This window comes from Ziziphus jujuba, chromosome 4 (genome assembly GCF_031755915.1).
Source record: "Ziziphus jujuba cultivar Dongzao chromosome 4, ASM3175591v1".
Classification (NCBI taxonomy): Eukaryota; Viridiplantae; Streptophyta; class Magnoliopsida; order Rosales; family Rhamnaceae; genus Ziziphus; species Ziziphus jujuba.
In genome coordinates this window covers 6997026-7016342 of record NC_083382.1, presented here as the reverse complement: position 1 = coordinate 7016342, position 19317 = coordinate 6997026, and the positions used below count along the sequence as shown (strand labels likewise).

The window sequence follows — 19317 nt, the reverse complement described above, 5'->3', positions numbered from 1 at the left end:
GTCTCCTAATATTTTAATTTTTTAATTTTATTAAAAAATTGAAAATAGTTTAAAAAATTGAAATATTAAATTATCTAGTAAAAATAATAACAAGATGGACCCCTTTTTATTATTTTAAGTTTTTCCTATTAACTAATAATCAATATGTTTAAAATGGTATTGTAATTTTTCAAACCATAATTATCTTTTTCTTTTTTTTTTTCTTCTTTTTTTGCCTTCAACAAAGCTACAATATTTGGTCACAAAGAAACTCTCACTCTTCTAATTTCTTATTATTCAAATGGATTACAACAATTCGATTGAGTACTTTAATTACTAATTTTGCATTTAAAAATGGTAAATGAATAAATTTTAATCGAGCTTTTAGTAAGTAGTAAAAGTATTTTAGCATGTAATTTTAAATCCTTTTTCTTTAATAAAAATGTTTGTTTTTGATCTTTATATTTACTATTTATTTAAAATATTAATAGAAAAAACTAAACCTATAAAATAGGCTTAAGGTACGTGCCCAAAATCCCAGGACGGACCTTGTTTAGAATAAATACCTGCAAACTATATCACTACAAAATTTTTAAGTTTATATGTTTTAACTTCCAAAACAGCAAATATCATTCATTAAAAATAAAACTCAATCAATAACCCCATATAAATCCTTACTTAAATCATAAATTAATCCACGATTTTACTTGCTTTGATTTTCTTTCAGAGTCTCAAAATGTTGTCTCTGCCAAAAGACATGAATTGAGGCATTACCGGAAAACGACCACGACGTATCCAAGATGGCAATGTCTTAAGTCGAACTTTATAAGCTTTACCACAATGTGTAGCATCAAGAGCAGCTCTAAAACAAGAGTGGATGAAATAAACCGTAGCTGCCACATCAATAGGATTGCTAGTCACGAATGCAAATGTGAAAAAGATGATAGCAAAAAACGCACCAAAGTAAGATGCTATCTGCCCATTCCTGCCAAGGTTAAAAATTCCTTGTCTCGAAGGCAACCCTGTTTTGCAATATATTGCAAAGTCCTCACAGTTGCGGTTTAAAAGGTTGTAGGCACCAGCTCCAGAAACATTGTTCAGCTCCCGGCGGATACGGTACACGACAGTTTCAGGCGGATCAGTAGAGCCAAGGATACAAGTACCACCTCGAGGTTTGCCGGTAAAGAAAGCAAGACTAACACCATATTTGTAGAGATAGAGTTCACCACCATCAAGAAAACTATCTAGGCTGCAACATTCCACACGAGTTTTCTTTTCTTGATTACTGGCGGTGGAGGAGCTAGTCTTTGTGCAAATGTCTGATGAAGCTGAGCTCGGTAAAATATAGTCTCCTCCACGAATGAGGTGGATCACTTTCCCGTAACCGACATATATGCCTGGCCAAGTCACATGAATGGCAAGACAGAATAAGCTAACCCCATGGTGGCCAATTCATCAAGACATATATAATTTTATAAAGTTAGTATATGTGGATGTGGTCATGATTGTATAATTTTTATACTATAAGAGAACGAATCAGGATTCCTATCCTATCACTATCATAAACATGGTTTGTCACAAAGTGAAAGAGATTAAACTAATGTATAAGTTAAAATCTTCTTAAAATAGTGTTAATTAAATTTATTATCACTCTTCCAAAAGCTTAAGTTGTTTGGATATATATATCTGTACACATATGTCGATCATTGTATTTATATTGCTGAATTACAAATAGAGATATTGAAAAGATATATATGACCATAAACTTTGCTTATTTAGCCTAGATGTACAATAAACATTTTTTTCCCAGACTTGGTTAAGCAGTCTGGTTTCTAATTAAAGAACTTGTCAAATATTCCATCAGATTCTGTTCAAGCACTTCCTACAATTGAGGGGAAGGAAATAGCTGCTTCAGGGAAAAGACAGCATATATGCAAGTAAAAATACACACACATATATATATATATATATATATATATATATTTAAATTAATTACCTAATCCTAATTAACTATCTAAAAGCAATTCTATGCTTCAAACAATAGGCAGATTTCTCATTCAATAAAGTTCAAAACTACATAATATTCCTCCACTAACTTAGAGGTTTCTCATGCAATCATGGACACAAGTGAAACAGAGACAGTCAATTACTCAAATTATATGTACAGACAAAAACAGTTTTTTTTTTTTTTCTTTTTCTTGACCCTCTTCTTTTCAATAATGGAAAGAGAAATAAAAGGAAGATGTTAGAACCGAGATTGTCAAAAAAAGCCATTCAGAGGGCGTAGTATTCAACCGAGCTATATACATTATACATGACACAACAAACATAGAAAATATCAGCAAAGCAAATGACCGCTAGTGACATTTTTTTTAAAATTGTTATATAAATCACAATAAGCAACCTTGCATAAATATGAAAAATAAGCACTAGTTAAAGAAATAAAAAGAAAAAGAACAAACAAAGTAACAAAGAATGTAGTTCTCTGCCAAATTATGATGTAATGCTTAGTTGTCCCCTGAATTTAATAAGACTTATAATTTAAGATTGTCAACTTACTAAGCAACAACTTTAAAAACTAAAGCGGATTCTTAAGGCCCTGTTTGGTTTGTGATAAATTAATTTGAAAAAATTGAGATGAAAGTGGTTTCATCAAAATATATATATGTTTTTTCACATTTTATTGGGAATTAGTTTGACATATTTGTTTAAATGGCAGGGTTACCCTCCTTTTCAATATTTCCAACTACTAATAAAGACTATAAAGAAATAATAATTCCGTGAAACTCATTTAGTAAATGCATTTCTTGAAACTTTATCACAAGCCAAACATGGTTCAAGTACTTGAGTTAGATAAAAGATAATGATATATAGTTAAAAGAATTGGGTGCTGGGTGTCAAAATAAAAATCACAACAGTAAAGAAACAATACATAAGTTAGAATCCATGTTAAATACCATAATTTTAACATAAGAAGAAAAAATTATGGAGATAAAGAAGATTATCACCATGATGGGCATAGATACTCCAGGATTCGCGCCTCCATGTGTAGATATGATCTCCACGCTTCAGCTGCTTTTTATGGATCTTGTTCGAAAACAATCTCTGGATATTGAACTTCTAATTTCTTAGTAAATAATTTTATTTCATAAATAAAAAAGCGTGTAAATTTCATCATATATATAGTTCATCTATTTTGTTTCATTTTGAAGAAATGTATATTTGTTCCCTTTTGTTAGTAGTCCACTTACATATTTTAACATAAACAATACTTACATGATTAAAAAAACAAAAAAACACCTTTATGGTAAAGCCTCATTTGGCATAGTTTTTGCTTTTTCCAAAAGTGCTTGCTAAAAATCTATTTTCTATTGGCTTTTATTAAAAGTTCTTGGAAGCCTTGAGGTCTGAAATATTTTCAAAAAATTGTCCAAACATTTTTAGAAGTAATTTTTGAGCTTTAAAAGCCAAAAATAGCTTCTCAAAAGTTATAACAAACAAGATTTAAGTATCACTAAATTTATTTACCAAATATTTATTTTATTTTTACATAATAATAATGATGATGATGATGAAGAAGAAGAAGATAATACTCTTTGTAATATTGCTGAGTAGTAATATATGATCCATGCTAGAATCCAGACGCCTCGAGGAGTCTCAGACCGCAGTTGAAGAGTCTCAGACCGCATTACTACTCTTAATAGCCACTGAATATTGAAATGAGTCATCAGCAATACTATGAACAGGTCAATTAAGGATTGAATAGGTCGGAAGCCCGAAGCAGCAGAAGACAACTTCTCATCAACATCAGGCAATGTCTCTACTCGATCCACTTTAATGACATTAGGACGGGCTCCAATATCAGAACCAAATATATAAGTACAGCATGAGCCAACACATGTAGCTGCCACAGTAGCAGCTGTGAGTGGCTAACAAGAAAGAAAGCCAGTGACAATAATAGGCACGAAAAATCCTGCAGTTTGCCAACTTCTGCTGAAATTTATGTTATCTATCACTATCTATCAAGCCTGTTTTGCAATACATTGCAAAGTGTTTACCATTTTTTATGAAACGGTAGTAGCTAGAGGAGTCATTGCTATTAATCAGTAGGAAGCTAGATGCACGGTTCTGCACAACTTTAGCTGGATCAGCAGGTGCAATAGTTTTACCTACTCCGAGTCTGGCGAGGACGAGAGCTGGATTAACACCATATTCAAAGAGATAGAGATCTCCACCAGAAAGGAAACAATCTATGTAGGAAGAGACCACACCATGAAAACTTGGTTGATCATGGTCACTGCATTTTGGACATCTACTATGATGATCATCTAACCCTGATCCTCGTCGACCTTGAGCGAAGTGGATCACGTGTTCATCATCCAAATATATTCCTGAAGTCATATATATCAGGAAAATTATTAAGTAAAGGGAAATTCTACTTGCAATGCAAAACAAACCCTTACTAATTTTTCTCTTATATATATATATATATATATATAAAATGAAATTTAAAGTTTTAAATTTTTTCTTAAAATGAACTCTGGCCGGCAATGGCTGTGCCTACTGGTGTGAAGGTCACCAATGAAAGCCGATTGCTTTCGATTGATTGAAGTGTTGCTCTAATTCACATTTTCACATTCACCACCACCCACGTCTCTCTCTCTCTCTCTGAAAATGAGAATCAAACACTCATTATATATCTCTATAAAAGCTCAAAAACCCATCTTACAGAATCATCAAAAAATTATTTCGACACAACAAACATAGAAAATATCAGCAAAGCAAATGACCGCTATTGACCTTTTTTTTTTTTTTTTAAATTGTTACATAAATCACAAGAAGCAACCTTGCATAAACATGAAAAATAAGTACTAGTTAAAGAAATAAAAAGAAAAAGAACAAACAAAGTAACAAAGAATGTTGCTCTTTGCGAAATTATGATGTAATGCTGATCTCAATTGTCCCCTCAATTTAATAAGACTAATAATTTAGGATTATCGACTTACTAAGCCACAACTTTAAGAACTAAAGTGGATTCTTAAAGCCCTGTTTGATTTGTGACAAATTAATTTGAAAAAATTGAGATGAAAGTGGTTTCATCAAAATATATAGATGTTTTTTCACATTTTATCGGGAATTAGTTTGACATTATTGTTTAAATGGCCATCCTTTTCAATATTTCCAACTACTAATAAAGACTAGAAAGAAATAATAATTCTGTGGAAACTCGTTTAGTAAATGGATTTCTTGAAACTCTATCACAAGCCAAACATGGTTCAAGTACTTGAGTTAGATAAAAGATAATGATATGTAGTTAAAAGAATTGGGTGCTGGGTGTCATAATAAAAATCACAATGGTAAAGAAACAATGCATATAAAGAATCCATGTTAAATACCATAATTTTAACATAAGAAGAAAGAAATATGGAGATAAAGAAGATTATCACCATGATGGGCATAGATACTCCAGGATTCGTGCCTCCATGTGTAGATATGATCTCCACGCTTCAGCTGCCTTTTATGGATCTTGTTTGAAAACAATCTCTGGATATTGAACTTCTAATTTCTTAGTAAATAATTTTATTTCATAAATAAAAAAGAAAGTAAATTTCATCATATATAGTTCATCTATTTTGTGTTTCATTTTGAAGAAATGTATATTTGTTCCCTTTTGTTAGTAGTCCACTTACATATTTTAACATAGACAGTACTTACATGATTAAAAAAACAAAAAAACACTTTATAGTAAAGCCTCATTTGGCATAGTTTTTGCTTTTTTCAAAAGTACTTGCTAAAAATCTATTTTCTATTGGCTTTTATTAAAAGCTCTTGGAAGCCTTGAGGTCTGAAATATTTTCAAAAAATTGTCCAAACATTTTTAGAAGTAATTTTTGAGCTTTAAAAGTCAAAAATAGCTTCTCAAAAGTTATAACAAACAAGACTTAAGTATCACTAAATTAATTTACCAAATATTTATTTTATTTTTACATAATAATAATAATAATAATGATGATGATGATGAAGAAGAAGAAGAAGATAATACTCTTTGTAATATTGCTGAGTAGTAATATATGATCCATGCTAGAATCCAGACGCCTCGAGGAGTCTCAGACCGCAGTTGAAGAGTCTCAGACCGCATTACTACTCTTAATAGCCACTGAATATTGAAATGAGTCATCAGCAATACTATGAACAGGTCAATTAAGGATTGAATAGGTCGGAAGCCCAAAGCAGCAGAAGACAACTTCTCATCAACATCAGGCAATGTCTCTACTCGATCCACTTTAATAACATTAGGACGGGCTCCGATATCAGAACCAAATATATAAATGCAGTATAAGACAAAACATGTAGCTGCCACAGTAGCAGCTGTGAGTTGCTGAAGAGAAAGAAAGCCAGTGACAATACTAGCCCAGAAAACTCCTGCAGTTGGGCAACTTCTGCTGAAAATTATGTTGTCTATCACTACCAAGCCTGTTTTGCAATACATTGCAAAGTCTTTACCATTTTTTATGAAACGGTAGTGGCTACAGGAGTCATTGCTATTAATCTTTCGGAAACTAGATGCACGGTCCTGCACAACTTCAGCTGGATCATCAGGTGCAATAGTTGTACCTCCTCCGAATTTGGCGAGGACAAGAGCTGGATTAACACCATATTCAAAGAGATAGAGATTATCTCCACCAGAAAGGAAACAATCTACGCAGGAGGAGACCACACCATGAAAACTTGATCGATCATGGTCACTGCATTTTGTACATGTCCTATGATGATCGTCAGACCTTGCTCCTCGTCGACCTTGAATGAAGTGGATCACGCGTTCATCATACAAATATATTCCTGAAGTCATATATATCAGGAAAATTATTAAGTAGATTTCATATTGGTGAAGAACTCAGATTCTCATTCATAAGTGTGAGAATTTAATCCTCAAAAACTTCTGTAAAAGTGTGTTTGCTCGTTTGAAATTGTGCAGAACAAAGAAGAGTAGGAGCTGAGTAGAAGCTGCAGTTTGATGGTTGCTGGTTTTTTTGGTAGAACGACATCGTTTATGAATTTCTGTTAGATCGCCACATCAGCAGAATGACTAAGCTCATTTAAGTAATGCTATGCCGTTTTTGCATCTTTAATGAACATGGTTGAGGTTGTGTCGTTTAGCAAAGATGGAATATCAAAAAAAGCTTTGTTTCATTTAAAGAAAACGGTGCGTTTTAAAGGAAAAGAAGTAGGGATGGGCATGTATTGGGTTGGTTTGATTTTAGACCGAAATACAACCCGATTCATACATATCAGTTTTTCTAATTTACAATTCAAACCAAATCATTAAAATATTTAATCCAAACCAAATCAAACCATTTATGATCGGTTTAGTTTGAATTGGTTAATCGGTTTGAAATTTACTAATTTATAAATATATAATACAAATAAAAAATTTTCCAAATATAAAATATAAATAATAAATTATAATTATCTAAACATAAAATACAATTAGAATAATACAACATAGTGTACAATGAAAAATAAAAAAGAAAATATAGCAAATAACACACATCATGCGCTTATTAAATAGCAAACATTAATGTCATCATCTCACTTCTATAAAATCAAATTAAAATTGTTAAAACAAATAATGTAAAATAATATATTCGTCAAAATTCATTCACTCAAGAATCAATGCATAATTCTTTTTTTTTTTAATCTTAAAACTTTGTTAAATCATAAGTCAATCAACGTTGACAGGTTCACTAATTTTAGTTGATTCTGTAAGCTCTACAAAAATCAAAACAATAAAATTAGCAATAAATTATATTTAAACATTTATATATATATATATATATATATAAGTAACAATTGGATACAATATATGTAGATATGTATATATATATATATATATATATATATGATGGGATGTAAAAAATATATATATATTATGGTGATGGTGATGGATTGGTGGTGGGTGGCAACAAATGTAAATGTTTAGTTTAGGGTTACAACTTACAATTTGATTTGAAATTTGAGATTTGGGAATGTAAAAGAAAAAAAAAATATATATATATATATATATATATATATATATATTAAAAATCAATATATAAAAATGGAAAAAAAATTTAAAAATTAATATATAAAGATGAAAAAAATATACTAAAATTAATATATAAAAATAAAAAAAATAAAAAAAAAATATATAATTTTTTAGTTATATAATATATTATTTGAATTGAATTAAATTGGATTGGATTTATATTTTCAATCCATAACTAATCCAATCCATGCAATTTATAATATTTTGAACCCAATCCAATTCAATTGATATAAAAATCTAATCCAAACCGTTAAAAATGGATTGGATTAGATTTTGTCCATCCCTAAAAAGAAAAGTACACCAGATTGAATAGGAATGGCCTTCTTCAGGTATAAAAAAGAACAGAGAGCAGCTGGTTATAGTGCAGAAACTTCACACCGGAGCAGACGAGGACGTAGGTTAATTTCGATCGAACCTCGATAAATTTTCTGTGTTGTTTTTAATTTTAGATTTTTGGATTTTGTTCTTAGAATTCATAACAATAAGAAAGAAAAAAAGAAAAAAAGAAAAAAGGGTCTGTGAAGAACAAAGTACTGTGAGGCATGAATTCAAAAGAGGAGAAGAGGAAGGTTACCGTGGTCTTCGGTATTGGCTCGTGTCCTCGTATAGATGTGGTCTCCATGCTGCAGGTTTTCCTTTTGGGTTTCGTTGAGAAACCCCTTCCAGATCTTTTTCTGCAGTTCACTCATCTTGGAACTTGGATTTGTCTCTCTCTGCCTTCATATTTGGGTGTGAGATGCTCTAATACCAAATGCAGAAAGGATTGGATTGGTTGATAGAAAGGAAATGTGGAGGAATTGAATTGGCCAACTAAATGGTTAAGTCCCTGTTTCTACTGTTTTCCCAAACAATTATGATCTCTGTATTTTTCAACAAAACAAATCATTACGGCAACATTTTGCAGCTGGCTGCACTACTTGTTAGATATATATAAATATTAAGATTTGACATAATCATTAACTCATTTATAATTTTTTTAATTTTTATTAAATGATATTTTTGTATGGAATGGAACAATTTTAAACCCTTAATTTTTGGTCTATAACAAAGAAAAACTGTGTAATCCATTAAAAACCAGTGGTATACAAATTGATTATTCATTGGTTTTGGGCTGAAATTGATCAAAATTGGATATGGATTCCATTTGCCTGTTACCGAACCAGCGGACCACCGCTGGAATGGCCGAAAATAGTGATCAGAAAAGGATTTTCCAGTCGGATCTAAACTGGGTTGCGGGACATGTTTCACAGCAAATGGGCCTACCCGCAAAACCGGCTGCATCTAGAAAAAGAACAAAACGACACGAGGTTTTTGGCTCGTTGATGTTATCATGATGACATCAGACCAGCGGCATCTAGAAGAAAAAGAAAACGACATGTGGTTTTTGGCTTGTTGATGTTATCATGATGACATCAACATAACATCAGATAATACAGTGGTGTTGATAACATGCTAATATCAAATTTACCGGCACACATTGAAAACTGTAATGCACCACCTCTAACAGGATAATTTTTTTTCCAAAAACATCAGGATTGCAGGATAGATTCGAAATAAATTATTAAGGTCCAAATTGGGAACAGATCGGAGCTTGAGAATAAAAAATCAAATCAAAACCTAATCCACCTGTATTTGTCTATTTTTTTTTTATATTTTATATATTTGAACAATTGTATTTTTTAAAAATATATTTTATTATAATTATAAATTTAAATTTTGATATATTTTATTATATTTTTATTACATTTTATTCATACAAAAATTTTTTTTTTATATAAATTTCTCACAAATAGTTATATAAATTATAATAAATAAATAAATAAATAAACAGAGAAAACCAGCCTGTCCCGTTCTTGATTGGAAAATTTCCGTTCCCACTCTGCCTCTTAAAAAAAAAAAAAAAAAACTACGAAAACAAGATAAAAATTCCCCACAAGAACGGAAATGAAATTTTAAAAATTGATCCCGTTCCATCTTGTTGACATTACTAAAAACAAAGATAAAATAGAATCCCAACATATCATCAACATGGAATTTTACTAGAAGCACCTATTAAATAGTGGCTCCATGTTAAGAAATTCAATACAAGCACAAACTAACGTTCCCTCCTCACATCTAGATTCACAATAATAGTACGTAAAGCAGGTATTATATGTGCAGAACAATAAATTACCATAAATGGGAGTAAAATTTTTGAATACAATACAGATAGACAAGCAGATCAAATACATGGTAATTTATAAATCTATCCTAAAAGATTAAGATGATAGGAATCGAGGCTAATTGTAAATATTAAGTTAACATGGACATATATACACATATAATACTAAAATTAAAAGTGGACCAACCGTGTAAATCCAATCAACAAAACATATCTAACACTCCCCTCACATATAGGCGTGCTCAATAACCAGAAATAAAGTGGACCTGACATGTGCTGACAATAAATTAAGATTTGAACAGAAGACCAAGTAGATAACTTTGAATTCTAATACGACATTAAGTTGTCACCAGTGTCCTAAAGTTAAAATTTTAAGAAAAATGACCCAGCCATATAAACTAAAGCCAACATAAACACACAAATAGAACAACAGTAAACTAAAATCCAAATCAGGAGAGCATTTGCAACAATAAAAACAGTTGAGCAGCTACGCATGGGAACCGTCATTCACAAAATGTCCTCCTTACTGACCAATTGATGAAATTTTGTCTTGAAGGGGATGATTCACTTGGAAGGTCTTCAAGCAGCAGTCCCAGAAAGTTAGTGGAACAAAATAAAACCTACATGATATCCATCACAAGGAATAAACATGAATAGTAGAAGAATTTGCAGCGCATGTCTAGTATAATCATGTGATTTTTATTTTTTACTTTTGATAGAAGCATGAAATCCTGTGATATAAGCTTCCATGGATTTCCGAGCATTACTCTAGTGATCATAACTGAGTTCCAATCGTTAGATTAGAGACCATCCTTGCTTTTTTCAATAACTTGAACCACAAGGATCCATGCTCTGGTGGGGGGGCCTCCAGAGATATTTGAGTTAAGGCACTCCTAAACCCTCTTTGGAATATTTTTACATACTGCTTCCCAGGAAACCAAATGCCCTTTAAAACCCTCCCCAATACCATCCCACAAAAACTCTCATCAATCTTTTAAGTTCCATCAAGCCACTGCCAGAACTCTAAAAGGAGATTAGAAATAAATAAAAAGAAGGAAAAAAATGCCAGAGATCACGTCACTTTCAACAGAAGTTACTACATTTGGAATCTTCCAGCATCAATTAGGTTTGATCGTATTATAAAATTTTCATGATGATGTGCATTCTCAAATATGTGAATACCCTGAACCAAAAAAAGTTGCATCACCTGATGCTCCAGGCAATTCATATACTTCTAGATAACAAAGACAAATAATATTACGTTATAATATTAACGTACTTGTAGGTTGCATTATCAGTTCCAGGTCTCCATCTCTTAAAGTGGTTTCTTTATTTGGGAACTGATGAACTTTCTCCATTGAGCCAAGGTTTTTGTTAATAAAGGTACCATACTTTGAGCAATCCCGAACTAGAACTTCGCTCGAAGATATTTCTGCATGGACCAGAGATACTCCTTTGTCTTATGTAATAATTATGTCACAACCTACAAGGAAGGTCATATAAGTACATTAAGTCAACTGCCACCCTATAAATTTTATGCAACTTTAAGCACACTATAAATTTTATGCAACTTTAAGCACAGAATAAGAAATAACCATTGAGAAACAAAAGTTAAGTTACCATCAATCTGAAAAACTTAAGCTAAAAGAAAATTTAATATGAAAGACTTGAGCTAAAAGGAAAATGATTAAACTATGTATATTAAGGAAACGCAATACACACTTAACACTTTCTTTCATGGATAGGTCCATCAATAGAAAGACAAAAAGTGAGATCTTATCCATGAAGAACAATAAATTATCAAGTGTAGGTGTTACCAGGAACTGACGCAAGATTAGATGGGCAACTAGAGCTCTCATACCATCTTAAGCTATTATCAACTCTAAAAGCTTTAACCAATAACAAGCATACCAAACTTGTATAGCAAGTCAACACAACAGACAACAGATTTTCCAAATGGGTTCTAGAGCATATACTCGGATCCATCCTCTGCAATTTGTAATTCTAAATGATTTAAGTCTCTATTAGCTTTACGTAGATAGGTCCTATATTCAGTTTCCTGCTAAGTTTTTAATAGTATAACTTGCTGCTTTGCATGCAACATGTAGTCACTTGAATCAGCAGACCTTAAAATAATGATGAAATTGACCATTATATGAACAACGAGTCAATGACAATAACAACCTTAGGAATTCTATGATTTAATTTAAGTCATGCTCATTCCATAAACATATTCAAGAAATTCATTTACTCAGAAGAATAAACTTCGTGAAAAAGTATGTTAAAAAAAGAAAAAAGAAAAAAAGAAAAAAAAAGCATTGCTAGTTCCTGCCTTTCCTTCATATAATAAACAATTACGTAAAGAATTGAATATATATATATATATATATGTATGTATGTATAAAACGTGAATCAATTACAATCAATATCAATCTGTTTTGAACCAAGTAGTGAGCACCAAGCACATATGTACTCATAAATAAGTAACTACAACTATAAAATGGAAGGCATTTTACAAGAAATGCATAACGTGAGTACCTTTTCGACCCACTTTGTACAACCCCCTTTGCAACTATATACTATTCATATTCACCTGTCATATGATGCACACCTTGTTAAACAGCAGTAAATGATATCTAACAAACCAAAAAAATAAAATAGAACAATTCATTTCAAATATATGAATCCAAAAGATAAAAACGAGTACACGTAGAAACCAACTATACACAATGGAAGAATTATGCATGTTTATAGATGCATCAAGTTCCAAAATTGAAGTAAGTAGAAGGAATGTTAGAGTTAACTAACATTTTATCAACGCATTCCCATAGATAAAAAATGTGAGTAACATATTTTACCAGCATTCAATAAATAACTACAAGGTTTACAAGAATTAGTATGCTAAAAAAGTATAGTAGAAAAAAAAAATAAAGAAGAAGAAGAAGAAGATCAATAAATAACTAAAAGGTTTACAAGAATTAGTATGCTAAAAAAGTAAAGAAGAAGAAGAAGAAGAAGCTAAATATAGGTGAGCTTGCTTAAACTCTTCCTTCAACTAAAAGGAAAAATATGTTGCTGAGGTTCATGAATTAGAAAATGATGAGCACCATAAGGAACTTGATGTAGGATAGATAGGGAAAGAAAGAGAATAGGAAAGAAATAGATAGGAAAGAAAATAGGAAAGAAATAGATAGGATTCTAGTATCACACTAGATTGATTTTAGGAATCACTCCCAAAACCCTAGGCATCACACCTAAGTTTGTTTTGCATCACACAAAACCAGAGAAAATAATCTCATAAAATTCTTGTAATATTGATTAACTCCTCCAAGAATTACAAAGAACCCTATTTATATTAAAATCATCTAATAACATTAGGAAACTAAAATAATAGGAAACGTAGTTAAATAATAAAATACTCTAATTAAAAATAGAAAACTAAATTAATCTACTAAAATCCTTGAAGATCCCAAATAAGCCCATCTTGTCCTATATCATGCCAAATTAATGTTTGGGCCTTAGAATCTGTTTTTCCTCTTCTCTGATAGGTTTTTAGAGGTTGTTTCCATCTTGCATCACAACTACATACAAAACTTGTAAAGGGCGACATAAGAGAAAGAGAGAAAAATCGAGCAATCTGCAAGAAGAGCTGAGATAGAAAGGTACTCAGAAAGTCACTTTGGCCATATATTACAGTCACAGATCAATAAAATAAAGTTCACGTTCTCTAGTCGGTCTCCAAGGTCCATCGAGCAAATACAAGGAGTCTTTAAAGAAATAAGCTTTGGAGATATTTACAGTTCTAAGAGGATATCATCAGAGTTCATGATAGGCTGCTATGTAATCACCCACTTATAACAATTTCCAACAGAATCATTCATTCTTATGGCTCTAAGAATGAAACTATCCTTAAGGACCTATAAAATATAACTCCTCTGGCAGTACTAGCATATGTAAAGGCCAACCGCCTATGGTGATGATATTTGTTAGGGAGTTCTTTTATGCATGCTTTCCCCTAAGAAAAGCTTCTGAGCATGACATGCCCTCCTAGGGTGGGTGTCAACCACATACCTAGTCTTTGATTTACACGCAGCCTTTGCAAGTCCATAAAACTTGCACAGAATAATAACGACTACTCAATCTAATAGCATGGTAAAGAGTATGATCAAGACTTTCAAACAGGCAATGGCCAACGGTGAACCCATATTGTTTCCTACATAGGGGAAATGCTGTAGTTGCAATCAGGGAAGTAAAAATCGGCGAGACAGTGGAAATGTCGACGATAATTTCCGTTGTTGACGCTGTTCGACACCGACAGGGGGGGGGGGGGGAAACGTTTCTTGCACGCGTGTCGTCGATCTGTCGCCGGAATCGATGGAAGTCGACGGAATCGGCCATTGTCGGTGAAGATGTCGGATTTTGGGTGGATAAGGTGGAAAGATCGGGTGGGTTGTCGATGGTAAAATGTGGAAATTTCTGGATATATCGGTTCGGGGGGGGGGAATAAATGGAAATTGATGCAGCAAACAAAGAATTAATCCAATTAACCAAACAGCAGAAGAAAAATACAGAAAAAATAAAGAAAATAATGATTGGGAATGAGGGGATCATTCGGTTGGGGGGGAATGAGGGGAAATTGATGCAGCAAACAGAAATAAAAAATCAATCCAGTTTCCCAGCAGCAGAAAAATACAGAAAAAAATAAAGAAAACTATGATTGGGAATGAGGGGATCATTCGGTTGGGGGGGGGGGAATGAGGGGAAATTGATGCAGCATCCCAGCAGCAGAAAAATACAGAAAAAAATAAATAAAAAAATCAATTCAATTTCCCAGCAGCAGAAAAATACAGAAAAAAATAAAAAAAACTATGATTGGGAATGAGGGGATCATTCGGTTGGGGGGGGGGGAATGAGGGGAAATTGATGCAGCATCCCAGCAGCAGAAAAATACAGAAAAAAATGAAAAATCAATCCAATTTCCCAGCATCCCAGCAGCAGAAAAATACAGAAAAAAATAAAAAAAACTATGATTGGGAATGAGGGGATCATTCGGTTGGGGGGGGGGGGGGGGGGGATGAGGGGAAATTGATGCAGCATCCCAGCAGCAGAAAAATACAGAAAAAAATGAAAAATCAATCCAATTTCCCAGCATCCCAGCAGCAGAAAAATACAGAAAAAAATAAAAAAAAATCAATTCAATTTCCCAGCAGCAGAAAAATACAGAAAAAAATAAAAAAAAACTATGATTGGGAATGAGGGGATCATTCGGTTGGGGGGGGAATGAGGGGAAATTGATGCAGCATCCCAGCAGCAGAAAAATACAGAAAAAAATGAAAAATCAATCCAATTTCCCAGCATCCCAGCAGCAGAAAAATACAGAAAAAAATATAAAAAAAATCAATTCAATTTCCCAGCAGCAGAAAAATACAGAAAAAAATAAAAAAAAACTATGATTGGGAATGAGGGGATCATTCGGTTGGGGGGGGGGGGAATGAGGGGAAATTGATGCAGCATCCCAGCAGCAGAAAAATACAGAAAAAAATGAAAAATCAATCCAATTTCCCAGCATCCCAGCAGCAGAGCAGTGACCCAGTCACCCAGCGAGGCAGTCGGTTTCTCCATCGAGGCAGTCGGTTTATCCAGCGAGGCAGCTAATTTTTTCCCCTTCACGCTAGCCAATTCCCCTTCACGCGAGCCATTAACGATCTGTCAAAGTGTCAATTTGCTAGCAAGGCAAAGAAATTTGTTTTTTTTTTTTAATTCCTGGTTATGAGTCTCGGCCCTCTCGAGTGTGTGTGTTTGTGTGTGTGTTTGCTGTGTGTTTGGTCGGCCGGGAGAAGAAGCTTGAAGAGATGGCCGGCCGGAGGGGGGGAAGAGATGGGGTTTTCAGTTTTCACAGAGAGAAGAGACGAGAAGACAAGAGAAGGGAAGAGAAGAGAGAGGCCGAAATTGGGAAATTGGGTGTTTTTTTTTTTTTTTTTTTTTTTTTTTTTTTTTTTTTGCTTTTTCGGTTGTTATTGGCTTAAAAAAAAAAATTTGATTGAGAGGGTGAGAGCCGAAATTGAAGAAAGCCGAAATGATTGATTGTTTGATTTTTTTTTTTTCAAAATATTAATCAAGTATGATGCTGAAAGTATTGAAAAAAAATTTGAAATGAAAAAAAAAATAAATTTACTGTGAGTTCACATGCTTTGAGCTTTTGAGCCTCTGACTGAAAAAGTAAAAGTGACGAAAAAAAACCATCTAACAATTCCAGAAACAAATAATACAACGAAAGAATTGCGGAAAGAAATAATAAAATAAAGTTATTATAGCCTCGAAATAATAAAGTTACTATTAAATTTGTGCTGTCATTTTTGTTTTTTTTTTTAAAGTACATTCACGAGACAATTATAAACTTGAAGAGGTAAGTACTATAAATATTGGTGTATTTATGTTTTGATGTTTTGAATCCGTCTGTTTCACTTTCAGCATAAATCATAGAGAGAGTAAACATAAAGCTTCAGAAAAATGAAATTGAGTGCACGCGAAGTTTAGTTTTTAATCTTCTTTTCTTTCTTTATTCAACATTTATATTCATAAAAGGAAGAATTTTTGGAAGATCCACGTTAGAAAAAAATTATCAATTCACAATTTCTAAATCCTCAAAAGTAAGCATTTCAATAATAAATATTATTAAAATTGTGTTTATTATTTAACAATTTCTAATTATTATTGTTATTATTGTTATTAATATTCTTATTATTTATATTATTATTAATATTGTTATTATTATTATAATTAATATTATTATTATTGTTATTTTTTTCTAATTTATTATTGTTATTATATTTATTATCGTTATTAGTATTAATTTTGTTGTTATTATTATTAATATTATTATTATGGTTATTATTTTTCTTCTTATTATTGTTATTATTATTATTATCATGTTGTCATTATTTATATTATTATTAATATTGTTATTATTTATATTATTTTTAATATTGTTATTATTGTTATTATTATCATGATTGTTATGAATATTGTTATTATCGTTGATGTTATTATTTTTATTAATGTAGTCATTATTATTTCTATTATTAATATTATTATTAATCTTGTTATGATTGTTGTTTATTATTATTAATATTATTATTATTGTTATTTTTCTTCTAATTATTATTCTTATTATATTTATTATCGTTATTAGTATTAATGTTGTTATTATTGTTATTAATATTTGTTATTATGGTTATTATTATTCTTCTTACTATTGTTATTATTATTATTATCATGTTGTTATTATTTATATTATTATTAATATTGTTATTATTATCATGATTATTATTAATATTGTTATTATTGTTATTAATATTTGTTATTATGGTTATTATTATTCTTCTTACTATTGTTATTATTATTATTATCATGTTGTCATTATTTATATTATTATTAATATTGTTATTATTATCATGATTATTATTAATGTTGTTATTATTGTTATTAATGTTGTTATTATTGTTATTAATATTTGTTATTATGGTTATTATTATTCTTCTTACTATTGTTATTATTATTATTATCATGTTGTTATTATTTATATTATTATTAATATTGTTATTATTATCATGATTATTATTAATGTTGTTATTATTGTTATTAATGTTGTTATTATTGTCATTAATATTTGTTATTATGGTTATTATTATTCTTCTTACTATTGTTATTATTATTATTATCATGTTGTTATTATTTATATTATTATTAATATTGTTATTATTATCATGATTATTATTAATGTTGTTATTATTGTTATTAATGTTGTTATTATTGTCATTAATATTTGTTATTATGGTTATTATTATTCTTCTTACTATTGTTATTATTATTATTATCATGTTGTCATTATTTATATTATTATTAATATTGTTATTATTATCATGATTATTATTAATATTGTTATTATGGTTATTATTATTCTTCTTACTATTGTTATTATTATTATTATCATGTTGTTATTATTTATATTATTATTAATATTGTTATTATTATCATGATTATTATTAATGTTGTTATTATTGTTATTAATATTGTTATTATTGTTATTCTTATTATTATTGAAATTATTATTACTTTTATTATTTTTTACTTCTTATTATTATTATTATTTTTCTTATTCCTATTGTTGTTTTTAATATTATTATTAACTTAATAATTATGTATGATTATTAACAGGAAAAATGGAAAGTAGTAGCGGAAAAGCAGATCCAGCTTGGTCACATTGTATTCCAATTGAAGGTAACAAGTATGGTACAATTTGCAAATATTGTAACCATAAAATGCAAAGTGGTGGAATAACAAGATTAAAGTATCATTTAGCACATTCCGATCCAAAAAGTAATGTCAAGAAGTGCCCCAATGTACCTCCAGAAGTGAAGAAAGAGATTTACCATTATTTGAGGAAGAAAGAACATGCAAAATTGAAAAAAAAGACAATGGAGGAAGACATTCGTAATGAATTACGGGGTAACTTAGCTCCATCTCGGAGTAATTATGATGATGGTGACGATGATGATGATGATAATGATGATATATGTATATATCCAGCAGATATGCATCCTGATGAAAGAGACTCATATAAAGCTGCAGTCCGTGCATCTAAACAAGATAGATGGGAAGAAGAACAACGAAGGAACTTTGTTAACCCTAGAGGTCAAGGATCAGGATCTTCTCGAGAGGGTGGTAGTCAACCATATGCTCAATTTCGTCGTGCAACAAGTGTGAGGGAGCCCATTCGTAGACAACAATCTCAACAATTTTCTCCAGTTGCACTTGCACCTTCGTTGTATAAGTCATCCAGTGCAAAACAAAAAAATATAAAAGATGTGTTGACAAAAGGTGGTATGAAAAACACATTGGGAAGGCTAGTAGCAAAGTTCTTTATTTATGATAATGTCCCACCTGCAAAGGCAAAATCGCACCATTTCAAAAACATGATCGTTGGTGCTCAACAATCAGGTATGGGAGTTCAAATTCCATCTCCATATGAAATTAAGGAAAAATATCTAGACATGGAATATAAAGAGATGCAACAGCATATTGAAAAGTT

General features: G+C 31.0%; 1 protein-coding gene and 1 long non-coding RNA gene across 3 annotated transcripts; both read right to left on the bottom strand.

Annotated features, from left to right (window-relative positions):
• Positions 1-541: 541 nt before the first annotated feature.
• On the bottom strand, positions 542-9020 carry LOC112491263 (uncharacterized). The gene is made up of 7 exons (XM_060816211.1): positions 8640-9020; positions 6023-6819; positions 5427-5523; positions 4038-4370; positions 3573-3883; positions 2988-3084; positions 542-1376 (listed from the first exon to the last, which is right to left on the bottom strand). The coding sequence occupies exons 1-7, from the start codon at positions 8752-8754 to the stop codon at positions 703-705; spliced, it is 2424 nt and encodes an 807-aa protein (XP_060672194.1). The 5' UTR covers positions 8755-9020; the 3' UTR covers positions 542-702.
• Positions 9021-10527: 1507 nt separating this feature from the next.
• LOC112491187 (uncharacterized) lies at positions 10528-16336 on the bottom strand. 2 transcript variants are annotated; one of them, XR_009638539.1, is made up of 4 exons: positions 15178-16336; positions 12765-12819; positions 11506-11709; positions 10528-11409 (listed from the first exon to the last, which is right to left on the bottom strand). It is a non-coding gene; the product is annotated as an uncharacterized LOC112491187 (long non-coding RNA). The 2 variants fall into 2 exon arrangements; XR_009638538.1 differs by having other exon boundaries at positions 10528-10846; positions 15178-16314.
• Between the last annotated feature and the right edge of the window lie 2981 nt (positions 16337-19317).